Below are 25,551 nucleotides of genomic sequence, written 5' to 3'. Positions count from 1 at the left end.
TAGAAAGACATATTTGTTGATTATGAAAGTTGTGGCAATACACTTCGAATCAGAAACATAGAGTTTTTCGATTACATATGAAGATAGTTGCAGCTTGCCTGAGGGTAGTTTTTTAGCTTTCTTTGGCATAGAAACGAAAAGAAAAAAAAAAATGCACAAAAATCTGCCAAGATTCTTGGTGCTTGCATCTTATTGTCCAAATAAAAGCAGTTGGAACCTCGGACAAGCAAGTTAACATACGATACTCGGCCTCGTGATTAATTATGACTGGGAGGCAGATTTCCGTTTAAAAATGATGTGAAAAAGGCAAGTGCTCGTCCAGGCTGGTAGCTCGGAACAAAATGTCCAGCTCCTCTTATGGTCACGAATGTCACATTCTGATAACCGACCACATACCCTCCAACCTTTCGAAAATAATGACAAAATCGTCAAATACACCGAAAATTTTATAGTGAACATGAATTCGAGAGACGAATAAGAGTAGTTTCCCCTCACCTCGCCTTGATAGTACCAAGGGTACCATGGCGTTTTCACCGGTGCGCCAAGTTTAGGAAATGAGTACCTTGTTGTTGTCACTGGAATTATATTGTCTGTATCTCCACTGCACTCGAAATTCAGTATATGGTTAACAAAATAATCCCTTTTACATAATTTTAGCTAAATTGGTTTTCGTTTTGCCCCTTCACCGATTGTTAAAAAAAAATGATTATCATGTACCTGTAAATCCAAACAGTAATACCACTCGCCATCAATTTCTTGATCACCGGTAACACGGTATCCGGCTCGTCCTGCCACTCGCCACTCATGGCATAGCTACACAACAATGAACTATTTTTAGTAGAAAGAATAAAAAGGCAATAAAAAGATAGAGATAGGCATATTTTAGTACTTGCAATCTGCCCATGATACAGGAATTCCAGTAACATGGAGAGCCGCTTGAATCTCCTTTGTGTTCAAATAAGTGTTTACATAATCGTCGGAGCATGGATCAAAATTAGATATCTGCAAGGATACGAGTAAAGTTATGTGATCTTATTGACATTTAAATGACGGGTATAAAAGTGAGAATTATACCGAGGGAGCTGTTGAAGGGGAACCGCATAATGGTGCATACACATCGTAAACGTAGACGTTTCCTATCTCTGTATCAGCTTGATCTTCATACTCCGAACAGGAATCTGATACCGGAAAGTCTGAAGAAGAGAAGTTGCAATTCGAGATGATTCCCTGGTGGGTTTCATCCGATATGAGGGCACTGGTCCAGTAGTGATCGTATGTGCCCGTCCACCTATCCGTATAGTCTATGTAGGCATTTCCAATCTGAAAACTCATGTTCAGATTCATGTTACAACTCTTGTTTCTGTAAATGGATATTATGTATATAACTATATATACTTACTGCTATCCCCTTTAAGTTAATGACGGTCTGATTTGTGATTTTGTTGTTTTCGAGGATCAAATCTGCAAGTTGAGGCACATAGTGACCAGCATAACTCTCTCCGGTTATGAAGAAATCTCTGGTTTTATACTCTGGAAATCGATCCAACCAGTTAACCAGAAAGGTGTAAGAATCTGCAGCGGTTCTTTTGTCTCCTGTAACATAGTCTGAGGTTGTATTCGAGTAAGAAAATCCAACACCAGCCGGGGATTCCAAGTACAACACATTTGCCACTTCATAAATTTCAAGAATCACTGTGTTAAATTACCGTCTGTTGTCTGATGTAATATTTTGTTTCAAGAAATTAAACAAGTGCTCCTCACCATTGTTCCAAGCATACTTGTTGTACCATAATGTTTTCCCATCAGGGTTCACTCGAAACGGCCCATTTTCGGTCATTGCACCAGACCCTATTGAAGAGCAACCCGGCCCTGGAATTTTCAAGATTTGTACACTTGAGTTTCCTGAAAAAATGTGAAATCAAATATTGAAATTTTACATGTATGCATTTACCTCCATTTAGCCACAACACTAGAGGCTTGCTGGAAGGCTCCTCAGATTCAGCAAAATAATAAAAAAGTGCTCGACCCGCTGTAGGATCGACCGTGACATATCCTGAGTATTGAGAAAAATTAACTTTTGGCTGACCGGGCAAAAGTGAGATTTCATCAGCTTCTTTTAGTCCCTCCTGAGATGAAATACAAACAGGCGAATACACGGTTGAGGAGGCATAGTTAGTAACATGATTGCGCGATTTTTTGAATCTTTGAGCCTTCATAAACTTTCCAAGAGGATCATACCCCTTTCCACCGTAACACTTAACAGAATCAACGTAGCAGAAAACAAACAAGAACAAAATGAAACCACCTTTCATATTTTCAATGAACAGAATGATTTACTTGTTATTTCATGAATTCTTGCTATATATAGGTTTGAGGTGACTTCAAACAACAGATATCGTCGAGAATATTGCGATATGGTCTGAAGGGAAATATAATAATTTCTATATTAAATTTATTTCTCAAGATATATTTTTCTTGTTGATGTGATATTTAATATTTAATTATGGTTTTGCCTTTCTAAATAATTATGTTAAGATTTTATTGTGATATAATATCTTCATTAAGTCTATTTTCATTCTTGATAAGATTATGTGGAATATTGTGTTTGCCTTTTCAAGATATTATATTTTATGATAAAGATCTTGAAGATATGATATTATTGATTTAACTCTTGATTTATTTATTTTGTAGATTTCCTTGTGAGATGAAGTGAATTATAAAAAAGATGTAGATTAAAAAGCAGGGAGAGAGAGACGAAGAGAAATTCAGAGAGTTTTAGTGGAGGAGTTTTAGTGGTGGAGTTTTTCGTGGAGTATTTTTCGTGGGCGGCTTCTTCAATTTATTGCTATCGTGTTTTTCACTCTTTGCTTGAAAGTTTTCGTGGTTGCATATCATGTACACTTTTGCACGTCGTGAGTTTCAGAGAAATTATTCTTCAAGAGACGTGCTGGTCGAAGAGTGCTGCTGCACGTGTTGCCTTGAATGTTGGCAACATCTACAGACAACATCCGTGACGAAGTTGACTGGAGATCGTTTTGTTGCTTTAACTTTTGACTCACGTTTTTGCTTTCTTGATTAGGTTTTTATTCTGGTTATTTGTTTTTAGAAAGCTTTATTTTCTCAACTTGTTGAGAAAATTGATTCTTGTCATAATCACTAGTGATAGGTTTTTGTAATCGGTTTGATTTTCTAGTTATTAATTTTTACCATAAGGCACCGCAGTGCATATTTAATCTCGTCCATCTATTTATTTAAAGTCAATTTGTGTTACAAAATATAATATTCCGCTGCATGTTATCCGAGATGTTGTAACATCTGGCACAACACTTAATTCTGATAAAACACAAATTCACTATTTTACATCCTATTCTGATATTGTTATTAATTTTAGTATCCGTCAAACAATATAAGTTCTTACATGGTCGTTCTTGTTTGATTTTTACGCCTAGTTGATGATCACAATGATTCTATTTTAACTATTGTGAGATGTGTCTTATTCAGTTAGAAACCATAGAAATCTTGAGAATGACATTGTCATGACATATATGTAATTTGTAGAATGACTTAGCTCTTTATTGTTGTCAAGTTGCTGAAGCAAGCAAAAATGTTCCATTTGTACAAGGATGGAGTAACACTTAACATATTTGCTTGGGTTAATTAAGCATATTAGCTGGCTTCCCTTTCTTTATTACATTATTAACTTAAATAATATTTTCAATGTTGGTGTCCAAACACTATCTTTCGATGGTTGTCATTGTTGTAAGAAGATGTTGTTTGGTTTAACTCGTAAGTTGTTGCTTAGCTTATAAGATGTTCAACTCTAGAAATTTGTTTATTGAGTTTTTTTAAACTATCAAAATTAGTTTTTTAAAAGCTTATAAACTTGATTTAGAAAATTTTGAGTTACCCCAATCAATATTTCTAAAATCAAATTATGCTCATTATTTTGATCATATATAAAATCTAGATGACATCATGAAAGTTAATTTCAAAAAATAATAACGTAAACAATAAATAGATTGTTAAAATATTTATATTATCTCAAGTCTAAGTTTTTGGTGATCGAAAAAATAACAGCATCGAGCTGTTTCAAGTCCAATCACTCCTTAATTGTATTTTCACGGTTTGGGGCCGTTGGATCAGTTCAAGCTGTTCAGACAAGAGCATTAGAAAATCAAGATCCTTTGGCAAGAAATCAAGCCACAAAATGTTTGAATTCTAGCTGCAAGATATCATATGTCAAAGTGACTGACAATACTCATGTAAAAACTGTTGAACGTCTACCCTATTTGGAATGATCTCGAATTCCATTATCCATCAGCTCTTTAATGGTAAGTACTATCGAAACCGGCATGCCTTTCCGGTTCATAAAAACGGTGTTGCTTAGAAGAGAAGTAGTATATTTTACTGATAATTATTATGTTATGATTATGAAACACTGTAAAAAATGAACCTGGAATTATAAAAAGAAAAACACGAAAAATGTTATAGTACTTGCAAGTGTTCCAGGGCCCTGGAATCCCGGTTATGTTTGCATGAATTGCCCCTTTTGTTCCTCAGGTGTGTTTAAGTAGTTGAAAACACAGTTACTTGAGCATGGATCAAATTCGACTACCTGTTTTAGCCAAGAAATGAGGAGTTTAGATAATATACTTCATACGACATCGAATCTGAGCTAGATAAAATATGATTTTATTAATTAGTACTGTTTTTCTGGTATATTTTGGTTGATTTGTCCTGTTTCTTCCATATATTTTGTGTAACACTCAATGGGATCGATTCCAATCCCACCATAGTAGCCACGAGCCGAGGCCAAAAGGGATGAAAGTGAAAGGAAGAAAAAGAGTGCACGCTTCATTCTTGAAGTGATCAAACCAGCCAACTTATGTCTTAGTTCCAATACAGTGGAACATTATATATAGATAACTTAATGAAAATGATTGATTGTGCTTGTTTTGTGGGAATCGATTCAAATTGGATTCATCAATCCAGTATTGTTTTTACAGAGACCACATTAATTTCTTTGGATCAAGCAGATTGTCTCTACCTAAACAATTTCATGTTCCATGTATCCTTAAATATAGAAAGTTCTCGTGATTTTTTTTTTAAGATTCGGGCTTATGGAGCCAGCAACGGCAATAAAAATCGGTCGCTAAATAACTACCGATGTATTAAATTCTGGCTTTAAACATTTCCTTTTCTCTTAAAATAAAATAATATATTTTTTGCGACTGATTGTTTAAATTCGGTCTCTAATTCCTTTCCAAAATCATAGTAGATGATTCATCGGGAAATTGCATATATCATCCTTGTGAAATCATGGGTTTGATGATAAATCCTTGTGAAAATTTTTGAACTAATAACTCCATGTGATTTCAGATATGTAAGCACATGCATATTAACTCAAAATTTAGTTAAATAAAAAACAAAAATGACAAAATTTCCCCTACTTCAAGAATTAATTGAATTAATTTTGTTTTATAATTCTATATTTAATTGAATAAATTAATCAAATTTTGATTAAACAATTATGAAAATTATATATAATTATTTTATCTTAAATTTAGTTATAAGTGAAATATATTTTAATAGTTAATTCTATTATGTAATAAGTATAAAAAATTTATATTTAAATTAATTAAAGTAATTGTATAAATAAACTTAATTGGAAATATAAGTTAATGAATTGATGTCGTAATTAAAATGTTCAGTAAAAGGTTATAGAAGACGAGAAGCCGACTCAATCGTATCGTCAGAAAAGCCATTGCACTACATTTCCTGCCATATCTAAACAAGTTTGTCCTTCGAAATAATTTCATCTTGATCAGATAATTAATTAGATTGAATGAGTTACGTAAGAGTAAGACCAAGATGCAATTATTAACAAAAACTTATATGAGACGGTCTCATGTGTCGTATTTTATGAGATTGATATCTTATTTAGGTCATCCATGAAAATGTATTACTTTTTATTGTGAATATCGGTAGGGTTGACACGTCTCACGGATAAAGATTCGTGAGACCGTATCACAAGAGACATAATCGCAATTATTTTCTTAAATAATGTCACACTTTCAGAACTTTTAAGTTTGTTTTTTATCGATTCGATAAATTCTTAATAGAAGGTTGAACAAATTGATGCGAAGACAACGTTGAAAAATCTTTCCTTCATTTCAAATCAAATGTCTTGATTATTTCCGCATCATATGACTTGTTTGTTCAAATATTCTTTTATTTGGTTTACGATATTCATATGGACAGTGTCGTCATCCATTCAACACATGACACGTGTGTTGAATAATGAATCATGATTATTTATCCATACATCACAGATGAATGACTGATCATGATTTATTCATTCAACACACATATTATAAACTGAGTGAATAAGAGCACTATTTATATGGGTAGTATGAATAAAAGCCATTTTATTGTTATACTGCTAAGTACGTTTAATTTAATTAAATGTAAAATCAAATTATTTAGTTATTGTATGTTTTAGGGTGCTATTTCTTATATTATTCATCTTAATTTTCATGGTTTTTAGGTTTTCATGTTGAATCACTTTTAATAAACTTTAATATTTTTTTAGGCCGTTGAAAAGTAAAACTTAAAACAATATCAAAGTTAATGATAATGATAACAATTTATCAAACTAAAATAACATTTTAATAGTAAAATATTATAATTCTATTATGGGTTAATATAAATAATAATACGATAAATTACGAAAAATTTGATTGAAACGTGTATATCTCATTGAAAATAATGGAAAGGGCTCATGTATGGATTTAAATAATCATAATAATAATAGGCAAATATTTGTGTGAAACGATGTCACGGATCGTATTTTGTGAAACGAATATCTTATTTAAGTCATCCATGAAAAAATATTACTTTTTATGTTAAGTGTATTAATTTTTACTGTGAATATCGGTAAGATTGAAATATTAATGAGACCGTCTAACAAGAGATCTACTCATAATAATAACAAAAACAAAGACAAACTAAATTTTACTTGATATATTAACTTAGGGAAATTTTAAACGTTCATTACTAATAATTTTTGTATGCATAGGAGCGATGCTTATTCAAATGTAGAGATATAGGAAATAATTCAAAGGCTAATGTATATAGGACCAAATTTAATAACCAAATATTAACATAAGAGCAAATTTGAAACTTGAAAAGGTTACAACATCAAAACCACACTCCTCCAAGTCTAACTACAGGACCAAAACTGCAACTATTCTCATTCAAAATATACCAAAACAATTTTTCAAACCTTTGATAGATAGAAAGGGACAGAAATCACAAAAGAATTAATTAAATAACAAGTAAAAGAACAGAAACATAATGAGAAGAGTAAAAAAATAAATTAACTTCATCGTCAAAATTTCGAACATAAGTTCCCATGAAAAAAAATTAAGGTCTTTCGTAATACTCAATCGAGCTCGTCTCAAGTTCATACAATACCTCCACTAATCTCAGAGCACAAACACACCCCAGGCGGGGTATTAACTTACTGGCTGCTGGTGGTTCACATGACCGTTCGAAGATGCCCCGTACCCTGAATTTGCTGAGTATCCATATCCGTTGTAGCCTTGTTTTCCATAGTATGATCCGTTATTCCACTGGTTGTTATAGTCGGATCTCGTCTGCTAAACAAAAAGGATGTACGAAAAAAATTATTACAAGGATGATACTGTTTCTAGAGAAAAAGGATAGCAGCATTCCATCTAGCAGAGAATTGTTTCTATGGTTTTGAGGTGTTGAACTCTTCATCTTAGTCCTGACATAATATTGTGTCAATTACTCATCATTTTCAATACAATAATTCAAGATTCATCTCTGAATGCACAGGTGAACCAAGTAAGGGTAAGCACGATGGTTGTCCACCTTTAAACAAAAAATCTTTTAATTTCTCTAACATATGGAGATTTTTCGATGTAAAATTCACAAAGTTGCATCTTTTGTAGCATATTAAGTGTACTGAAGTCTGAACTCTATTGTCTTGCATTTGCCTAAAATGGCTGTGAACCGCGAGATGAATTGATGAAAGTAAGTTCAGCAACATAAAGGGCCAGAACAGATGCGAACAATTTCACAGTTCAGATGATAGGGTAAAAAATTGCTGCTTCCCCTTAAAAACGACTTTGAATTTACTAAAAGGTGGATATAATCAAATTGCACAGAACCACATAAAAATTGAGGATTTACCTGCTTGTTTCCCAGATTTCGACCCCAAGAAAGACGAACTGTCTGCTTTCCAATAACAGTGCCACTTAATCTCTGAATTGCATCCTCTGCGTTGCTTCTGTTAAAATGGAAATTTCAAAAAGTCATACATGAAGTGACCAAATCCTAAAACAAGCAGTTTTTTTTAACATGCATCCACGATATTCTTGTAAAATATTACTCCTCCCTAACTGGATGACATAAGGCGTTGTACAAAGAAAATTAAAGTAAATTCTCATACATCATAAATATAGTGTGTATGCATGGTGAGATTATGTGGTTGACCCATCTAGGAAAATCAAGATAAAATATTCCACCAAATAAGTAAAAATAAAAAAAGTTTGAAATTGAACTTGGATAAGAATGGAAGGAGATAGAAATATAATATACTTATATGATACAACAACTATCATCGTATTATTCTTGTTTGTTTTCCAAAATCTGGACTATTAATTTCAGCAACTCCAAACACAATCGTTATATTTAATTCAATTTTTAATCACTTCCTGAAACAATTTACTAGTTCATAATATTTTAACCCAATATATTATATTTTAAAATTTAAAAAAAACAACTCTAATCATCAATCAATGATATTTATCAAACAAAATCTTAAAATATTTGACACGAACAGCAAAAACATCTCCAAAATAACAACACCACCTTTCCATCTCCCCAAAATCCTTTTTCAAAAATGTTCCCCGATACGTAAAAAACAAAACCAAAAACTTCCCATGTTTGTTTTAGTTTCAGAGATGCAAAATTATTCTCAACAATAAAAAAAATGAACAAGGCCTTAGGTTTCTTATATCTTTCCACGGAGAGATTCTGGATATCTATGTCTGCACTATTACATTCAGAATTACCTGTTTGCAAACTGGACGAAACCGCATCCCTTTCCCGCTGGAATTTTAACAGAGAGAACGTCACCAAATGGAGCGAAATGCTGTCTGAGCTCTTCATCTGTGACATCAGAATCAAGCCCTCCCACAAATATCTATAACAAAAAAGGTTGATGGAATTCTGCATATAAAAATTTCTAATAATGAACTTTGTAGAGGAACAGAGCTCACTGTAGTGTTAGATGAATCACTATCTGACTGAACTTGGGGTGCAGCACTATTTGGTGCAAATCCACCAGCCAATACCACGGCTAAACCAGAGAAAATAAGTAAGAATAGATAATAAATGATAAATTGGATAGTATCACACCGTAGTTGCCAGCACAGAAAACCAAAAGAACTATGAAGGAAGGATGCAAAGAGGAAGGCTAAATCAGGAAAACTTTGATTCTGTATCTGTAGGCATTTTCTTGGCAGATAATAGGAATTACAAGACGCGGACCAAAGACATGGGCTTCAGATAAAATGGATGCTCCCATTACCTTTTGCATAAAGTTTAAAGTTTAAAAAACATCAGGAAAAATGGAAACTATGATTGATCATGTAACATACAGATAATTGATATACTTATATATTAGCATGTGTATTATGGTAGGAATTATATTCACTCACCTGATAGACCATAGCATTTTTACCCATGGCAGAATGGTAGGAATTATTTTCACTCACCTTGTGAAGAAAATTGTTGCTGTAGAGAAGGTTTCTTAGGAGTTGCAACACCAACTCGCATAGGCCTACTAGAACAATACACGCCATTCATTTCAGTCATGGCTTGAGACCTCTCATTTTCATCACCAAATCTGACAAAGCCGTAACCTTTTGAACGGCCAGTATTTGGATCAACTACAACTTTAGCACCTCTGACAGATGAATATCTAGTGGCAAAGGCATCATGCAACATTGCATCTGTAACATCAGCAGACAAATCACCAACAAAAATTGACAAATCAGAACCAGAATCCGAGGCGTCTATCACCAGTGCTGAATCCTGCCCAGTTCAAGCGGAAGGGTTGCTCTGTATTTGGCATCGTGGTTCCATTGTAGTTCTGCAGAACTTTATCCGCTGCTGCGTGCGAATTGAACTCAACAAATCCATATCTCTCCGATTGACCAGTCTGCTTATTGCGGATAATCTTAACAGAAGCAACCTGCATATGTTATATGCAGATGATATCCACAACTGATGGAGAGAAAACAACAGTTGCAGAGCATAAAAGTCCTTGACGCATTAAAGAAATATCACTAATAAAATTGCAAATTTACCAAACCTTTGGGCAATAAATAAAAATTGTCCTCTTAAAAAGTCGATAGAGTTATAATAAGATTGCAGTATAGATGCTGAGTGCTGAGATCATAAATAAAAGTGAGACTAACAACAACGTTACTTGTGCATAATCTTTAACAAAAATTATTACAAGGTGAACTAACAGAAAGGTGCCCACTAGAAGTTAGCATCAGTATGCTGTATACAGACCATCATTCACCACTCTGGATTACCCGATATCAACGCAAATGGGATATTTAACAAAATAAGCATTTATTATTTTCAAACGAAAATTATTACTGGTAATAGAAACTAGTCTCGAGCAAAACTCTTTTCGCTCCAAACAGTTATCAAGTAGGACTCAAAAGTCTTATTTATTACTGCTTTCAATTTAGGTTCCCTTTTTCTTTTTGAATAATGTTGATAATGGCACATCTTGTTCGTTCGAATGAATAATGATGCCTGAATATTAACCCATACTTGAGTTATTTCAATTAATTCTGTCCTGAAGTTATAACTAATTTTCTTCCACGTGTATCCAACTTTGCATAAGATCACATTCTCCTAAATCACTTTTACTCGGAAACAGAAACAAAGCCTTCACAGGAAGGAAAAATTTGACGGATCACTACAGTTGCTCAAAAAATTAAATATTTACTTCAACAAAATTGAATTCGAAATTCTAAGGCTAAAACATGCTAGAAATCGGAAAAGAATTAATAATTAAGAAACACACGTTACTAAAATGAGTCAAATTACCGAAGACGGAACAAGAAGTCAATAGATAAGCAAACTCGTCTACCTCTCCGGTCTGGGAAAAGCAAGATTGAAGATAACCGTCATCCATCCACTGCTGAAGATCCCCAATCCAGATCGTCCTGTTATCTTCTCCCGAACTCTGAATCTGGTGATTCTGCTTGGGCTGCTGCTGCTGATACTGTTGTTGCTGCTGCTGCTGTTGCTGCTGGTAGTACGGTAAGTAATGCTGTTGATACATAATCTGCTGCTGCATCGCCATCGCCGGGTAATGCATCGCCATCCATTGCTGCTGCTGGTACTGCTGCATCGCCGCCCACTGCTGCTGTTGTTGTTGTTGTTGTTGATGCTGCATCTGCTGCTGCTGATTCAAATCTCCACCGTTCATCTCTGCTCTCTCGAAATAACCTTACTCTCGAAATAGCAAAGCAGGCTGTTTGGGGATGATTGTATCAAGCATCTAGGGATTCAACGTGTGGCGTTGAATCTGACGGCATTGAATTTGGACCGTAGATGACGATGGATTGAGCTACAGCCGTGGATCGAGAGAGGGATACGCGGCATTTTTGTTGGACCCATTTTTGATTTCAGATCCTGTCCGTTGCTTTTTAGGTGCTCTTGTTTGTGATTGACGGCTGGGATTCGTTATCGCGTATAGAGGTATTTGATATACAGAGGTTTTTGGCAAGTATAATACTTGCTATTAGTATGCTATTTAATTTTAGAACATGTCTTTTGTGAGATGATTTTATTAATCATTATTTGTGAGACGGGTCAATTCTATCGATATTCACATTAAAAAATAATATCATTAGCATAAAAAATAATAATTTTTTATGGATGATCCAAATAAGATATATGTCTCACAAAATACGACTCGTGAGACTGTCTCACCCAAGTTTTTGCTTTAATTTTAATCTCTTGCATTTGCATGTGTTCAATAATTATATTATAATTTTTTCACTGGTTTATAATTCATGTGACACAAAAGTTTCAAGTTTTGGACGAAAACAACCATCTCTAGTTCAAAAATAATTTTTTTAAATAACTTGTATTTTAATGGTAAACTTTATGAATTTATTTATTATTTTTGGGCTTATTTAATTTTCAGTTAAATATAGATTGTACCAAATGAGACTTGAACTTGGTCTTAGTCAAAATTATGGGATTTTATTTTTGAATCATGGTGGCCACCATGTCTCAAGTTGGGCTACTTGATGGGTGTTGGTTTCAAAGAATGAGAGAAAAGTCAGCTCGATTTTGGTCAAAAAACATATTGATTAGGTGTATCAAACGACTAAAATATACCATTTCTTGATTTAAACTAGTAGTCACATACGATGGTAAATATAAATTTAGAAATTTTCTAATTTTCCAAAACAACAATCCATCAATCTCACGAAAATTGAGTGGAACGATCGATTTCTTGACCCCCTTGGATCAATCCTTACCCGGTTGGCACTTGTGGATCGTTGTCGTCGAGTCATGATTAAAAAACACGTCAAACCGTCATATATGCGAACATGCTATGCTGTAGAACCAAATAATGAAACAAAAGATAGAGAAACACACCACTGGCAGCAGTTCCAAACCAAGCTACGGATATACATACCGCAACCGAAAGCATCAGTTGGTTCCTTGAAGCAAGTCATCAAGTTAGGAAGTAGACAAGATTTGCCATGTTCAAGCTGTTAATTCCATTATCGTCAGCCTAAAAGTATCAAATGATCTAGCCTACAAGACGGCCTCAGCTAGTAAAATGAGGAATATTCGAAAGCCAGCATACCCAGGCAACTAAAATTTTAATTTGCTATCGCGGGGGAAAAAGAATCAATGAATAAATAACCTATGCTAAATGAGCTATACAAACAAAAACCGGACTCATTTACAACTTGTAATCTTGATCTAAAAACTTCTCATAGGATGTTCCTTGGAGAGTCTTCTTTACATCCTCCCAGTTTTCGACCTGTGAAGATAAAGACCCTTTGTGAATCTTCACTTGTCGACTAGTCAACTCCATTCGTGGGACCCTCAAAAAATCTTGAACGTCTGCCAATTTCTGGGGGGGAAAAGAGACAAACCAGAAGGTTAAGAGCTCGAGTGGCAAAGAAAATAGAATGCAAGCTTCTCAGATGTCGAGTGATATCTTACTTTTCGGTTTTTTATAATATCCTCATAGTAGAGGATGATATGCCGAGTGTTCTTGAAATATTCCAAGGATTTGGTAACCAAGTCTTCAAGTTGCTTCAGGTTTGGTAAGAGTGTAGTTGTGTCGACTGTTGGTTTGTATTTAGCAAGTATTTTGGCCTGCACAGTTAACAAATAACTTCAGAGCCTGCATAAGATCTTTATTCCTTTTTCATAACCACCTAGGAAGACCCAGCAGCAGCGACGAGGACAACTGTGCCACTCAGTCAATTTTTCCTCCAAACTTTTACTTTTTCTAAAAAACTAATTTTAGCACCTGTGGGAAATTCTGGGTTTGTTCATGCTAACAACTCTTTCTTTGATAATTACACGAACGGTAAAACAAGAAAAAGAGGAGGAAGCAAGAGGACCTCCTCGTGTGAATGCACATGAGATTTGTGAGTCCCATTCAGTAATTTGGCATTTTGATCATAAGAATTTGCGAGAACTGATATCATTCTGCGCAATAGGTTCCTTCTGAAAAGAAAAATTGCCGAAACTCCTTTAGCATTGAAGTAATTCACTATTTCTTCATGATGTTGCATTAAGCCCTGGAGAGAGAGAAAATGCAAGAAACAAGTCATAAGAACATAAGAATAAGGTATTTGACTTCGAATCAACTACCTTGCAGACAAATCACGGGATGAATTATCATAGAACCTATACATATTATCATCATCTCAACATAAGCCATGCTCACAGGCTTTACATGCAAATGAAACTTGAACACGTGTAGCCAACCAAACATAAAATAAATAGTATTGCACCCAAACATAAATTAAATATCCAACCATAGTTTGCTCCAAGTTTCTTAAGATAATGCATCAACAATAAACTACCTAAATGGATTATCTTTCTTGGACAGCACAAACAATTATGTTGTTAACAATGCCACTAAGGTGAATGCTCATCAAGACACGGTTTTTATCCTTCTGATCAGCAAGTTGTGGTCAATTTTTTGCTGGATTAGAGCAATTACGAAAACCACAGCCTGATGAACATAACATATTGTTACCAAGGATTATTCCTTCATAACCTGCTAAAGATCTTGAATCTTGATTATGTGAAGGTGGCATGCCAATTAGGTCAACATAAGATGCAATGGTATAATCATTTCAAAGCCAGTGCAATGCATAGATGATACAAGATCCTGTTTACCTGATTAAGCATCCATTTCAATCCAACAGCAGCTGTGCACTCATTCTTAGAGGCACTTGTGAACCAGTCTAAATTATAGATTTTGTCCAAAGTATCCACAATAGTTGTTATGTTACTTCTCCGGACCTTAACCGAGAATATTTCTCCATTAGAGCTTATGTTGATGTGACTGTTCAATAATGTTTCGAACCATCCGCTCCCAGACCTTTGTGTGGACAAAATTGCAAAATATCGTACCGGATTGCATGCACATTCTCCCCTAATAATCACCACACACATTTCAGCTTATTCAAATCAAACTTCAAAAGCACGTTATTTAAGAAACAAAGTTCAGAACAAGATCTTACCGGCTAAAAGACTTTGGTTTGGGAAAATGCAGAAAAGGTTTTTCCAAGGGTTTGACATTATTCAATTTACATGGTCTCTCTACCACTTCAACGCTCGATAAACGTTCAAGCGGCCATCCCCCAATTTGCCTAAGACAGACCGAACATATATACACACTACACACCATCACGAAAATCAATACTGACATCCTCAATATTAGTGGATTTTTCTTTGAAGCTTTTATGATTAAGCTATCCTGAAACAAATAGATATCAGAAATGTAAGGAAAAGAAGAATCAAATACCAGCTGAATCAAGCTTCAAGAGTAATCAGGGGGCAACAAGCAATTTCAGGCAAAAAGGATAGGGAACGCTTACCTACGAAAAATCAAATGAGCTATCGAATTGCAATTGAACAACGTATATATAAATACAAGAACTATGCAGACTGGAAAAGATTCTACCCTTTATCGTAAAGAAATTCGATTAAATTTCTGCAAGCCACTCGACCATCAGAGTCTCGAATGTATCTCAAAAAACATAAAAAGAAAAAAAAAACTTTAATTTTCCACATACCCGGATCAAGAAAAGAAAACACCCATCCTTAAAAACACAAAGCAATGCAAAAAGAAACATTATGTATATTCCATCGGGGCATTCCATATATCACCTCCCAACAACAAATTAACCATAAAAACAGCTCATTTACAAGAAACACAAATAGTAGAGAAAAAGAAAAAAAGGGTATACCTTGGCGACGAAACAGAGATCGTCCGCCATAATTTCTTTCGTATTTTCTCAACCAAGAAAAAGCGAGCATAGATTTAAGAATCCTTCACCCTTTCTTTTCTTAGCATTATCACAATTCATTATACTCCGTAATTTTTTCCCCTGTTTTGGTGTATAATTTACATGCAACAACACGTGTATCTTGGAAAAAATGATAGGGAGACAAATCTCGTGAAGAATAATACTACGGAGGTGCTTCAAAAGACCGTTGCCACGCTCCTTTTCCCTTGTTAATATCTAGATCTTCATTAGAATTTTACGCCCCTTTCTTTAGTGATGATGCCGGCTTTCTCTCTCTCACTCGACTCCTTTTCTTGGGGAGAATATGATGTGGAAATTTGAAACTTCATCCCCGACGAAGAAATTTGATCGGGTCAAAACATATTAGTTAAAGCGTCGGCCCATTTTTAAGGTCCATTAGAATCTATTTAGGTCTCATTTCTATATTATTTTTTCCAATTATATCTGGTAGTTCTGGAAAAATAGTCCATCTTTGGAATTGACTTATTTTGAATTTAACAGAAATTTGTGTGAGACGGTTTTATGGGTTGTATTTTGTTAGACGGATCTCTTATTTGGGTCATCCATGAAAAAGTGTTACTTTTTATGCTAAGAGTATTACTTTTTATTGTGAATATCGGTAGGATTGACCCGTCCCACATATAAAGATTCGTGAGACTGTCTCACAAGAGACCTACTCTTTGAATTTTGATGAGTTCAGTTATTAAATTTTGGGTCATCGTCCTAAGTTGGATTTTTGGTGTTCGTCAATGTTTACATGACATCATACATAAATTATATTATTAATAATAAATATTTATTGATACCCTCGGATCGAAGATGGGCTCGGCCCGCTCTTGGTAGCACATCTAGTTGAGGACCCAGCATTCAGAGAAGCACGGGAGGCCATCTGGGAGGTCATCCAAGCCGACCTCCCATATCAGCATTTCCGTCTGTTATAGAGGTCAGCCGAGCTCCCATGCCGACCTCCCAACATGACGCCGAGCCGACCTCCAAGATTGTGGTATCAGTAGGGGTGAGCAAGATTTCGGTTAAACCGAATTAACCGACCGAACCGAGCCAATTCGGAAATTCGGTTCGGTTATTTCGGAAATTCGGTTTTCAAATTAAAAAAATTCGGTTATATCGGTTAATTCGGTTCGGTTACGGTTTTCAAATTTTTGAAATCGGTTAACCGAATTAACCGATATAATAAATATTATTATTTAATAAATTTTTATTATTTATCAATTTTATATTTTTTTAATTTTAAAATCGATATAATATATATTAATTGTGTTCAAACAAAACTTATACATTTGTGATGTGTGTGATTTTATGTTTTTATGCATTTATGTAGATTGTAGTATTCAAGAAAAATTATATATATAATTAAAGTTAAATCACAATTTTTTTAAAAAAAACTAATCGGTTAATTCGGTAACCGACCGAATTAACTGATTTTAATTCGGTTCGGTTTTCATCAGTTATGAAAAATAATTCGGTCGGTTCGGTTATGGCTAAATATTTCGGTTCGGTTTGGTTATGACTAATTCGGTTCGATCTGTAACCGAACCGACCGAATGCTCACCCCTAGGTATTAGTGTGATTGGAAACGTCTCGGCCGAGCTCCCACGCCGACCTCCCATAAGGTCCAGACTTCATGCAGGCTCATACCTACGAGATCTCTTACTCAGGCATTAGCGCGTAGCCCACAGAAATCAAAGCCCAGAAAGGTAAAGCCCATTAAAGATCTTACCAAATCTGGCACAAAATCTAACCAAATCTGGCACGAGATATTCCCAAATCTTTCAAAATTCTGAGGATCTAAACCTACCAAATCAGGACTCTATCGTTCTTCTATAAATATCAGGTTTCGTTCATTGTTTATTCATTCATATACACACACACATTACTCTCTCAGTTTTTTGTTCTCTGACTTGAGCGTCGGAGGGGCTACGCCGGAACAACCTTCCGCCCCCTTCTAACACTCCTGTTTGTGCTTCCAGATTTCGAAGGTCCGATCCGAGCTCCCCAAGTGAAGATCCGACCTCTCAGCTACCTTTTGAAGGTTTTATCCGAGCTCTCCAAAAGAAGATCCAACCTCCCAGCTACATATATATGTATATATATATATATATATATATATATATATGCATACGGATCGGATCTAACTAAACTTGATATTCGTCTAGACATGCTTGGAACTCATTTAGACGAGTGTAAACCCGTTCCATCGAAATGGATTTAATATGAGATCTAAGTGGATCTGATCCATTACTATTATGAATAGAAAACGGTCCCAACAGCTGGCAAATGGAGCTCCGGAGAGGGAAAGCTCCCCTCGAACTAGGAGCTCCCATGGGATGCTCTTGTGCGGTCAATGGCATAGGGTGTACGTGTTCTTATTATCAAATGCCATCTATTTTGGTCCAATTTAACGTAATATATTTGAAAAATTCTCAAGGATTTTATTATCACGTGTTATAATAGTTACACGTATTATATTCATATAAAATATTAGTACATTTCTTCAAAACTTGTAGTGATATTAAATTGTGAAAAAATAAATGAAATAAAAAGAATATTCATGTTATGGAAATATATAAAAAAAAAATCAATAATATTTATTAGAGTTTCAATAATATCAAATATGATGGATGTGATTAACAAAATTTGGACCGTAAATATCATTTCTTATCGATTATATACAATTCATTATTCACAAAAATTTATGTAAGCGATCTCACGATTTAATTTTGTGAAACAGATCTCCAACCATACTCGATTTGTTAAAAAGTATTACTTTTTATACTAAAAATATTACATTTCACTTTAAGCATGAATCGAATTGAATCCTCTCACGAAAATAGAACTGTAAAATCATCTCACAAAAAATGTTCTTTTTTTTATTTATTATTTCATCACAATGCTTATTTTGTTATGGTGTTGTTTTATTTTATTATTATTTTGACGTCGTGTTGTTTTTAAATTTTAAAGTACACAATAAGATCTTGCCAATTGATTGTAAAATGAGACATATTGGTTATTTTATCATATAAATCTTGCCAATTGATTGTAAACTCACAATAAGATCTTGCCAATAGATTGTAAAATGAGACATATTGGTTATTTTATCATAGAAATCTTTAAAAAAAAGAAAATCTTCTGCTAGATCCCTTATTTTCCTGGGATTGTAGTTCAATTGGTCAGAGCACCGCCCTGTCAAGGCGGAAGCTGCGGGTTCGAGCCCCGCCAGTCCCGACGGATCCAATATCCAATAAATACATCTATTCATTTCACCCTTTCAGAGAACATAGTAAAGGGTGTCGGGGGGCATAATTTCATTCCCAAGCAAAAAGGAGTCTTTCTTTCTTTTTTCTTTCCTATGTTTTCCATTTCGCGTTTATTGTTTGTTTAGATTTGTAACTATGTGACTAATCGAAGTGGAAAGGCAATCTAATAATCCTTCATCAGAGGATTATCCAAGCAAGACGCAAGATAAGTTATAGAAAAAAAAAGGAAACGGATAATAAAGCCAATTGATTGTAAACTGATCACTAAGAGTTTCAGTCTAGGCAATGTTCCGATCATCTATAAAAAAATTGTCATTTACATACGCACTTGATATTTCTACACATTCAAGTTTTTCGACCGTTTTTTGGTAAACTTCCAACCGTTTAATTATCACTAGCTAAACCGGATCTTTTCTCGTTAAACTACTAACAATTTATTTATCACTAGATAAACCGCACTGTTCCACACTTACTCTATTTTAAAGTGGTATAGTAAAGCTACGCATTCAAGAACAGTTCTTAACAGTATAAAAAGCGTTAAGAACAATTTAAAGTTCAAAAAAAATTTAAATAATTTACTAACCCCACTAAACTATAACTCGATCTCAACATATATTTTCAACTCATTTTACGTTTTTAACAAGACATTTAGATTAGCATTTCTTCCATTATTTTCGATTATAAACAAAAATGCTTTTTAACTCCGAATAAATTTGCTTGTTTATCGGAAGAAAGATATCTCTAACATAAGGCGGTAATATTAAACAAATATTAAACACCTCTAAGAAACACATTAAATGTGAAATTCATACATACATATATATATATATATATATATATATATATATATTGTGGGTACACACATATTTTAAAACTAATTTGATTCACCAAATGAATTTTAAATATTCAAATTAAAATTATATTGTAACAATCAGTTTCTAGATAAGTCATTATATAATAAAGTATATATTGTAATTAATATGGCAGATGGACTAAAGACGAATCTATAGTCTATAGTTTATACGACTTCTCGTTGGACACAATAATGCATTTCCCACCACAAAAAACAAAAACAGAACAAAAAAAAAAACAAAAAACATTTCCCCAAAGAATAAACGAGAACAATACCACATAGCTATTTAGCGTAAATGACTCATGTTTTTTTTCCGGGTTGACCCGTCCCTTCCCGACAAAAAAATAAACTGGTTTGTAATTTTATGATCCGTCAAAATGACGGTTCGACCCGTCCGACAAATAATGAGTTGTAAACCAATATGTGCCTCGTCTCATAAAAAAAATAAAATTTATTTGTTGAATGATCTCATCAAATAAACAGAAGTAGGTCTCTTGTGAGACGGTCTCACGAATTTTTATATGTTAGACGGATAAACTCTACCGATATTCACAATAAAAAGTACTAATCTTAGCATAAAAGATAATATTTTTTCATGGATGAACAAAATAAGATATGTGTATCACAAAATACGACTCGTGAGACCGTCTCACATAAGTTTTTGCCAATAAAAGATTGAGTTAGAATATATCAACCTAGTTCACTAACCCGTTTTTGTCGGCAAAAGTGGGAGGGGGGACCAGTCAATACATGTATTAAAAACGTGGGCTGTCTTTACTGAATGAAATGTTCGAGGAAATATGAATACGCGTTAAACGCGTATTCACACTGACAGAGGCTCTATAAATAGAGCTTCCCCCTTCATTCTGAAATCATCTATTCTTCGAGTTTTCTCTCATCTTATAAGCATTTGAATGCTTAATTCTATAATATTTGTGTGGTGTTTTGTTCTCCTGTATTAAGAGAGTGTGTGTTCTTTATGGAAACACAGTGAGTGAGTTGTACACCACAAAATATTATAGTGGAATTTTTTTCATCTTGCCCGTGGTTTTTACCCTAATAATTTTTAGGGGTTTTCCACGTAAATTTCGGTGTCCAGTTTATTCTTTATTTTCGGGTTTTATTATCTCAAATTCCGCACGTGGGACCAACAAGTGGTATCAGAGCCTTGGTTTAAAATTTCTTAAAATTCTGAGTATGCTATGTGGTTGCAACCTAGACTGATCTTCCAGATCAAAAAAGATTTTTTGAGATTTTTTATTTAAGGCGGGATTATTTTGTCCAGTCTACTAAAATTGTTGTAGGCATAATGGCGGGAAGGTACGAGATAGCAAAGTTTAACGGAAGCAATTTTATGCTGTAGAAAATAAAGATACAAGCAGTTTTAAGAAAGGAGAATTGCCTGGCGGCTATTGGAGATAGACCGGTGGAGATTGCGGATGATGGAAAGTGGAATGAGCTGATGAATGATAATGCTGTTGCTAATTTATACTTAGCTATAGCTGACGAAGTTTTGTCAAGTATCTCTGAGATAAAAAACAGCCAAAGTTATCTGGGATACTCTGACAAAGATGTACGAGGTCAAGTCGCTACACAACATGATTTTCCTAAAGAGAAGGCTTTATACTCTTCGGATGGCGGAATCCTCATCGATGACTGACCATATCAACACATTAAATACTCTATTTGCCCAACTCACTTCCATGAGGCATAAAATAGGGGAAAATGAACGTGTGGAGCTTCTACTTCAAAGTCTACCAGATTCATATGATCAACTTATCATCAACATTACCAACAATATTCTTATGGGCTTTCTAAGATTCGACGATGTCTTAACTGCGGTTCTCGGAGAAGAAAGCCGGCGCAAGAATAAGGAAGATAGGTTGGTAACATCGAAGCAAGCAGAGGCTTTACCGATGATAAGAGGAAGATTTATGGACCGTGACTCCAGTGGGAGCCAAAGGCGAGGTAGATCAAAGTCGAAAAGTAAGAAGAAAAATATTTATTGCTTTAAATGTGGCAGTAAAGGGCACTTCAAGAAGAGTGTACGAGTATCGATAAAAGTTCTCAAGAAAATGTGGCCAGCACTTCAGGCAGTGGTGAAATATTATTCAGCGAAGCAGCAACAGTTGCATAAGGCAGGCACAAATTTTGTGACACATGGATTATGGATTCAGGAGCGACGTGGCATATGACGTCTCGGATAGAATGATTTGACCATTATGAACCAGTCTCATGAGGATCTGTATTCATGGGAAATGATCATGCCTTGGAAATCGCTGGAGTCGGTACTATCAAAATTAAAATGTTTGATGGAACCATTCGCACCATACAGGAGGTACGACATGTGAAGGGACTGACGAAAAATCTTTTGTCCTTGGGGCAATTGGATGATATCGGGTGCAAAACTCGGATCGAGAACGGGATTATGAAAATCGTAAAGGGAGCGCTTGTGGTTATGAAGGCGGAAAAGGTTGCTGCAAATCTGTATGTACTTTTGAGGAAAACACACAAAGAGGCAGAACTAGCTGTTGCATCAATTAGTTCAGGAGAAGAATTAATAGTGTTATGGCTTAGAAAGCTCGGGCATATGTCAGAACGAGGGTTGAAAATTCTCTCAGAACGGAAGCTGCTGCCGGGACTTACAAAAGTGTCACTACCCTTTTGTGAACACTGTGTTACCAGTAAACAACACAGATTAAAGTTTGGCACTTCTACTGCCAGGAGCAAAAGCATATTGGAGCTGATTCATTCGGATGTTTGGCAAGCACCGGTTGTATCCCTCGGAGGAGCGAGATACTTTGTCTCGTTCATTGATGATTTCTCTAAGAAATGTTGGGTGTATCCAATCAAGAAGAAATCAGATGTTTTTCAAGTCTTCAAAGATTTCAAATCGCGGGTTGAACTTGATTCTGAAAAGAAAATCAAGTGTCTGAGGACTGACAATACCCAATTATTTGTTATTTTTACAAGAATATACTATAAAACTTTTATAAATCCCACAATATATATTATGTTAATTCCAACTTGAGCAAAAAACATTAGAAGATAAATTAAGTAGAGTAGGTCTCTTATGATACGGTCTCGCGACTCTTTATCTATTAGACAGGTCAACCCTACCGATATTCACAATAAAAAATAATACTCTTAGCATAAAAATAATATTTTTCATGGGTGACCCAAATAAGATATCTTTCTCACAAAATGAGATATTTAAGACCGTTTCACACAAGTTTTTACTAATTAAGTATTTGATAAATTTAATTTGCTTGTTTTTAAAGAAAGTATTCACATTTGATTTTTGTATTGTATCTCGAATTTTCCGATTTGACTTCTCAAGTTATAATAATAATAATAACTAAAAGCGAAGAAATTAGAAAGAAAATATATCATTATAAATGGAAATGTAATTTGGGCAAAAATTTGTGTGAGACGATCTCACGGATCGTATTTGTGAGACGGATATCTTATTTGGGTAATCCATGAAAAAATATTACTTTTTATGCTAAGAATATTACTTTTTATTGTGAATATCCGTAGAGTTGATCCGTCTCACAGATTAAGATTCGTGAGATACACACTCGTACATTTGAATGCATTGTTTTATATTTAACATATTTTATTACTAAAATATATAAATATCTATTTTTTAAAATGATTAATTAATGAACATTATTTCAATTTAAGATCCCGTCGATCCATATGAATTGTTAGTTGCGAGCTAACCAAAAGAACCGACAACACTACAATAACTCTCCTCTTCTCCGCCACGCACTTGCCCTCGATGGCCTCCGATTCCAAGGAAATCGACGTAGACATGCAGGTTTTCCACATATACAAGGACGGAAGCATCCAAAGATTCGTCCCTATTCAGTTTATCCCCATTTCCGACGACCCGAACGCCGCCGTCCGATCCAAAGACTTGGTGATTGACTCCGAAACCGGCGTTTCCGTCCGTATTTTCATGCCGGGCCGCTGCGATACAAATCATAAACTCCCCCTCGTGGTATACATTCACGGCGGGGCGTTTTGTATTGGGTCGGTCACCGGCGCTAGGTATCACAATTACCTCACTGATTTAGTCGAAAAGGCAAACGTCATCGCGGTTTCGGTTCAGTACAGGTTAGCTCCCGAGCACCCTCTGCCGATTGCGTTCGACGACTCGTGGGCTGCTTTCCAGTGGGTCGCGGGGCACGCCAACTCCAACGGCCCGGATCCATGGCTGAACGAGCACGCCGATTTTCGGCGCGTGTTTCTCGGGGGGGACAGCGCGGGAGGCAACATAGCGAACGACGTCGCGGTCAGAGCCGGCGACAGCAAACTCCACGGCGTGGAAGTCGAGGGGATTTTTCTGATGCATCCGTGGTTCGGAGGGAAAGAGGTGGACAAACTGTACAAGATATTATTCCCCACGAGCAGCGCCAGGGACGATGATCCACGGTTGAACCCGGCGGTGGACCCACGGATAGGCACGATGGCGGGGCGGCGCGTGCTGTTCTTCTTGGCGGAGAAGGATCCGTTGCGGAACAGGGCAAAGGCTTATTACGAAGCGCTGAAGAAGAGCGAGTGGAGCGGAGAGGTGGAGATGATGGAGAGCGAAGGAGACGGCCATTGCTTCCATTTGTTCCATCCCAAAACCGACAAGGCTGTGTCTGTCATGGATCGACTGGTTGCATTCTTGAATTCTCCTTAGATACTGCGATTTATTTAGGTAATATAATCTGTTTTTCTTAGAAACACACATTTCAAATGAAACACACGAAACTACGTATTTATAATAATTAATAATATTTTTAATATAAAAAATAATATTTTTTTTACGAAACAATTACATTTCATTGTCTCACCGATAGTTTTATTTTTATGTTCAAAAAAATTATTATGGAGGCCGTGAAGATTGACTTGCCATATTGGTCCAGTTTGGAGTCTCAAATTCTTTTTATTTAAGTTATATCTGACACATATCAGCTCTACCGATATTCATAATAAAAAATAATACTCATAGCATAAAAAGTAATACTTTTTCATGAATAATCCAAATAAGAGATTCGTCTCAAAAAATACAACTCATGAGATCGTCTGACATAATTTTTTGACAAAAAACGTTACAGTACACTTTAATGGTGTAATTTGTTGTGAGCATCCATTATAAGTTAATCTTCTTATTTTTTTTTTTTTCTACAGGGCAGATTGGGGATCATCTCATATCTCTCTGTATCCTAGCTTGATTCATACAAGGTCTTTTTCTTTCTACCTTTTTCATAATAATGGACGATTGCTCGAATACACTATTCAGCTTTTGAAGACTATCAAATTGTTGTCGATGTCTGAAAAATTTATTTCAAAGATATTATGGAGATCTTATATGATATACTAGTATTTCGACGCTCGCGTAGCTGTTTTCGCTAAGAATCTATGTATTAAAAATAAATGGCATAGGAAATAATCATTTTCGTCGTTTTGTGCCCAAAATAAAAATTAGGTAATAATGTGACACTGTTTTATTTGAAATTTGACTCAAATTCTGAACATGATTTGAGTAATGCATCATTATGTTATTTATATATGAGTAGTTTTCTTGTGAGACGATCTCACGAATCTTTATCTGTGAGGACAGGTCAATATACCGATATTCACAATAAAAAAGTAATATTCTTAACATAAAAAATAATATTTTTTGATGAATGACCCAAATAAGAGATATGTCTCACAAAATACGATCCGTGAGACCGTCTCACAGAAATTTTTGCATTTATATATATAGTATATTAATTTATATTGA

At 35.0% G+C, this 25,551-nt stretch overlaps 3 protein-coding genes, 1 non-coding gene and 1 pseudogene across 5 annotated transcripts; 2 read left to right on the top strand and 3 right to left on the bottom strand.

The window, feature by feature from the left end:
- LOC142526805 (serine carboxypeptidase 1-like) lies at positions 1–2,413 on the bottom strand. Its single transcript, XM_075631410.1, has 8 exons — positions 1,952–2,413; positions 1,762–1,869; positions 1,400–1,671; positions 1,075–1,320; positions 890–1,002; positions 718–813; positions 496–601; positions 1–404 (listed from the first exon to the last, which is right to left on the bottom strand). The coding sequence occupies exons 1-8, from the start codon at positions 2,310–2,312 to the stop codon at positions 258–260; spliced, it is 1,449 nt and encodes a 482-aa protein (XP_075487525.1). The 5' UTR covers positions 2,313–2,413; the 3' UTR covers positions 1–257.
- Positions 2,414–7,354: 4,941 nt separating this feature from the next.
- Positions 7,355–11,607, bottom strand: LOC142526472 (polyadenylate-binding protein RBP47-like; annotated as a pseudogene).
- A 1,092-nt stretch (positions 11,608–12,699) lies between these two features.
- On the bottom strand, positions 12,700–15,981 carry LOC142527855 (uncharacterized). The gene is made up of 6 exons (XM_075632830.1): positions 15,582–15,981; positions 14,853–15,088; positions 14,506–14,764; positions 13,719–13,898; positions 13,312–13,467; positions 12,700–13,219 (listed from the first exon to the last, which is right to left on the bottom strand). The coding sequence occupies exons 1-6, from the start codon at positions 15,609–15,611 to the stop codon at positions 13,046–13,048; spliced, it is 1,035 nt and encodes a 344-aa protein (XP_075488945.1). The 5' UTR covers positions 15,612–15,981; the 3' UTR covers positions 12,700–13,045.
- A 2,829-nt stretch (positions 15,982–18,810) lies between these two features.
- On the top strand, positions 18,811–18,884 carry TRNAD-GUC (transfer RNA aspartic acid (anticodon GUC)). The gene has a single exon. It is a non-coding gene; the product is annotated as a tRNA-Asp (tRNA).
- Positions 18,885–23,466: 4,582 nt separating this feature from the next.
- On the top strand, positions 23,467–25,138 carry LOC142527783 (2-hydroxyisoflavanone dehydratase-like). Of its 2 annotated transcripts, none has more exons than XM_075632714.1 (2): positions 23,467–24,480; positions 24,959–25,138. In XM_075632714.1, exon 1 carries the CDS (start codon positions 23,554–23,556, stop codon positions 24,460–24,462), a length of 909 nt encoding a protein of 302 aa, XP_075488829.1. In that variant the 5' UTR covers positions 23,467–23,553; the 3' UTR covers positions 24,463–24,480; positions 24,959–25,138. The 2 variants fall into 2 exon arrangements, with proteins under 2 accessions (XP_075488829.1, XP_075488828.1); XM_075632713.1 differs by having other exon boundaries at positions 23,468–24,480; positions 24,954–25,138.
- The last annotated feature ends 413 nt before the right edge of the window (positions 25,139–25,551 follow it).

Source organism: Primulina tabacum, chromosome 15, assembly GCF_025594145.1.
Source record: "Primulina tabacum isolate GXHZ01 chromosome 15, ASM2559414v2, whole genome shotgun sequence".
NCBI classification, from domain to species: Eukaryota; Viridiplantae; Streptophyta; class Magnoliopsida; order Lamiales; family Gesneriaceae; genus Primulina; species Primulina tabacum.
The sequence above is the reverse complement of the archived record's forward strand: the minus strand, read 5'-3'. Positions and strand labels throughout refer to the sequence as shown.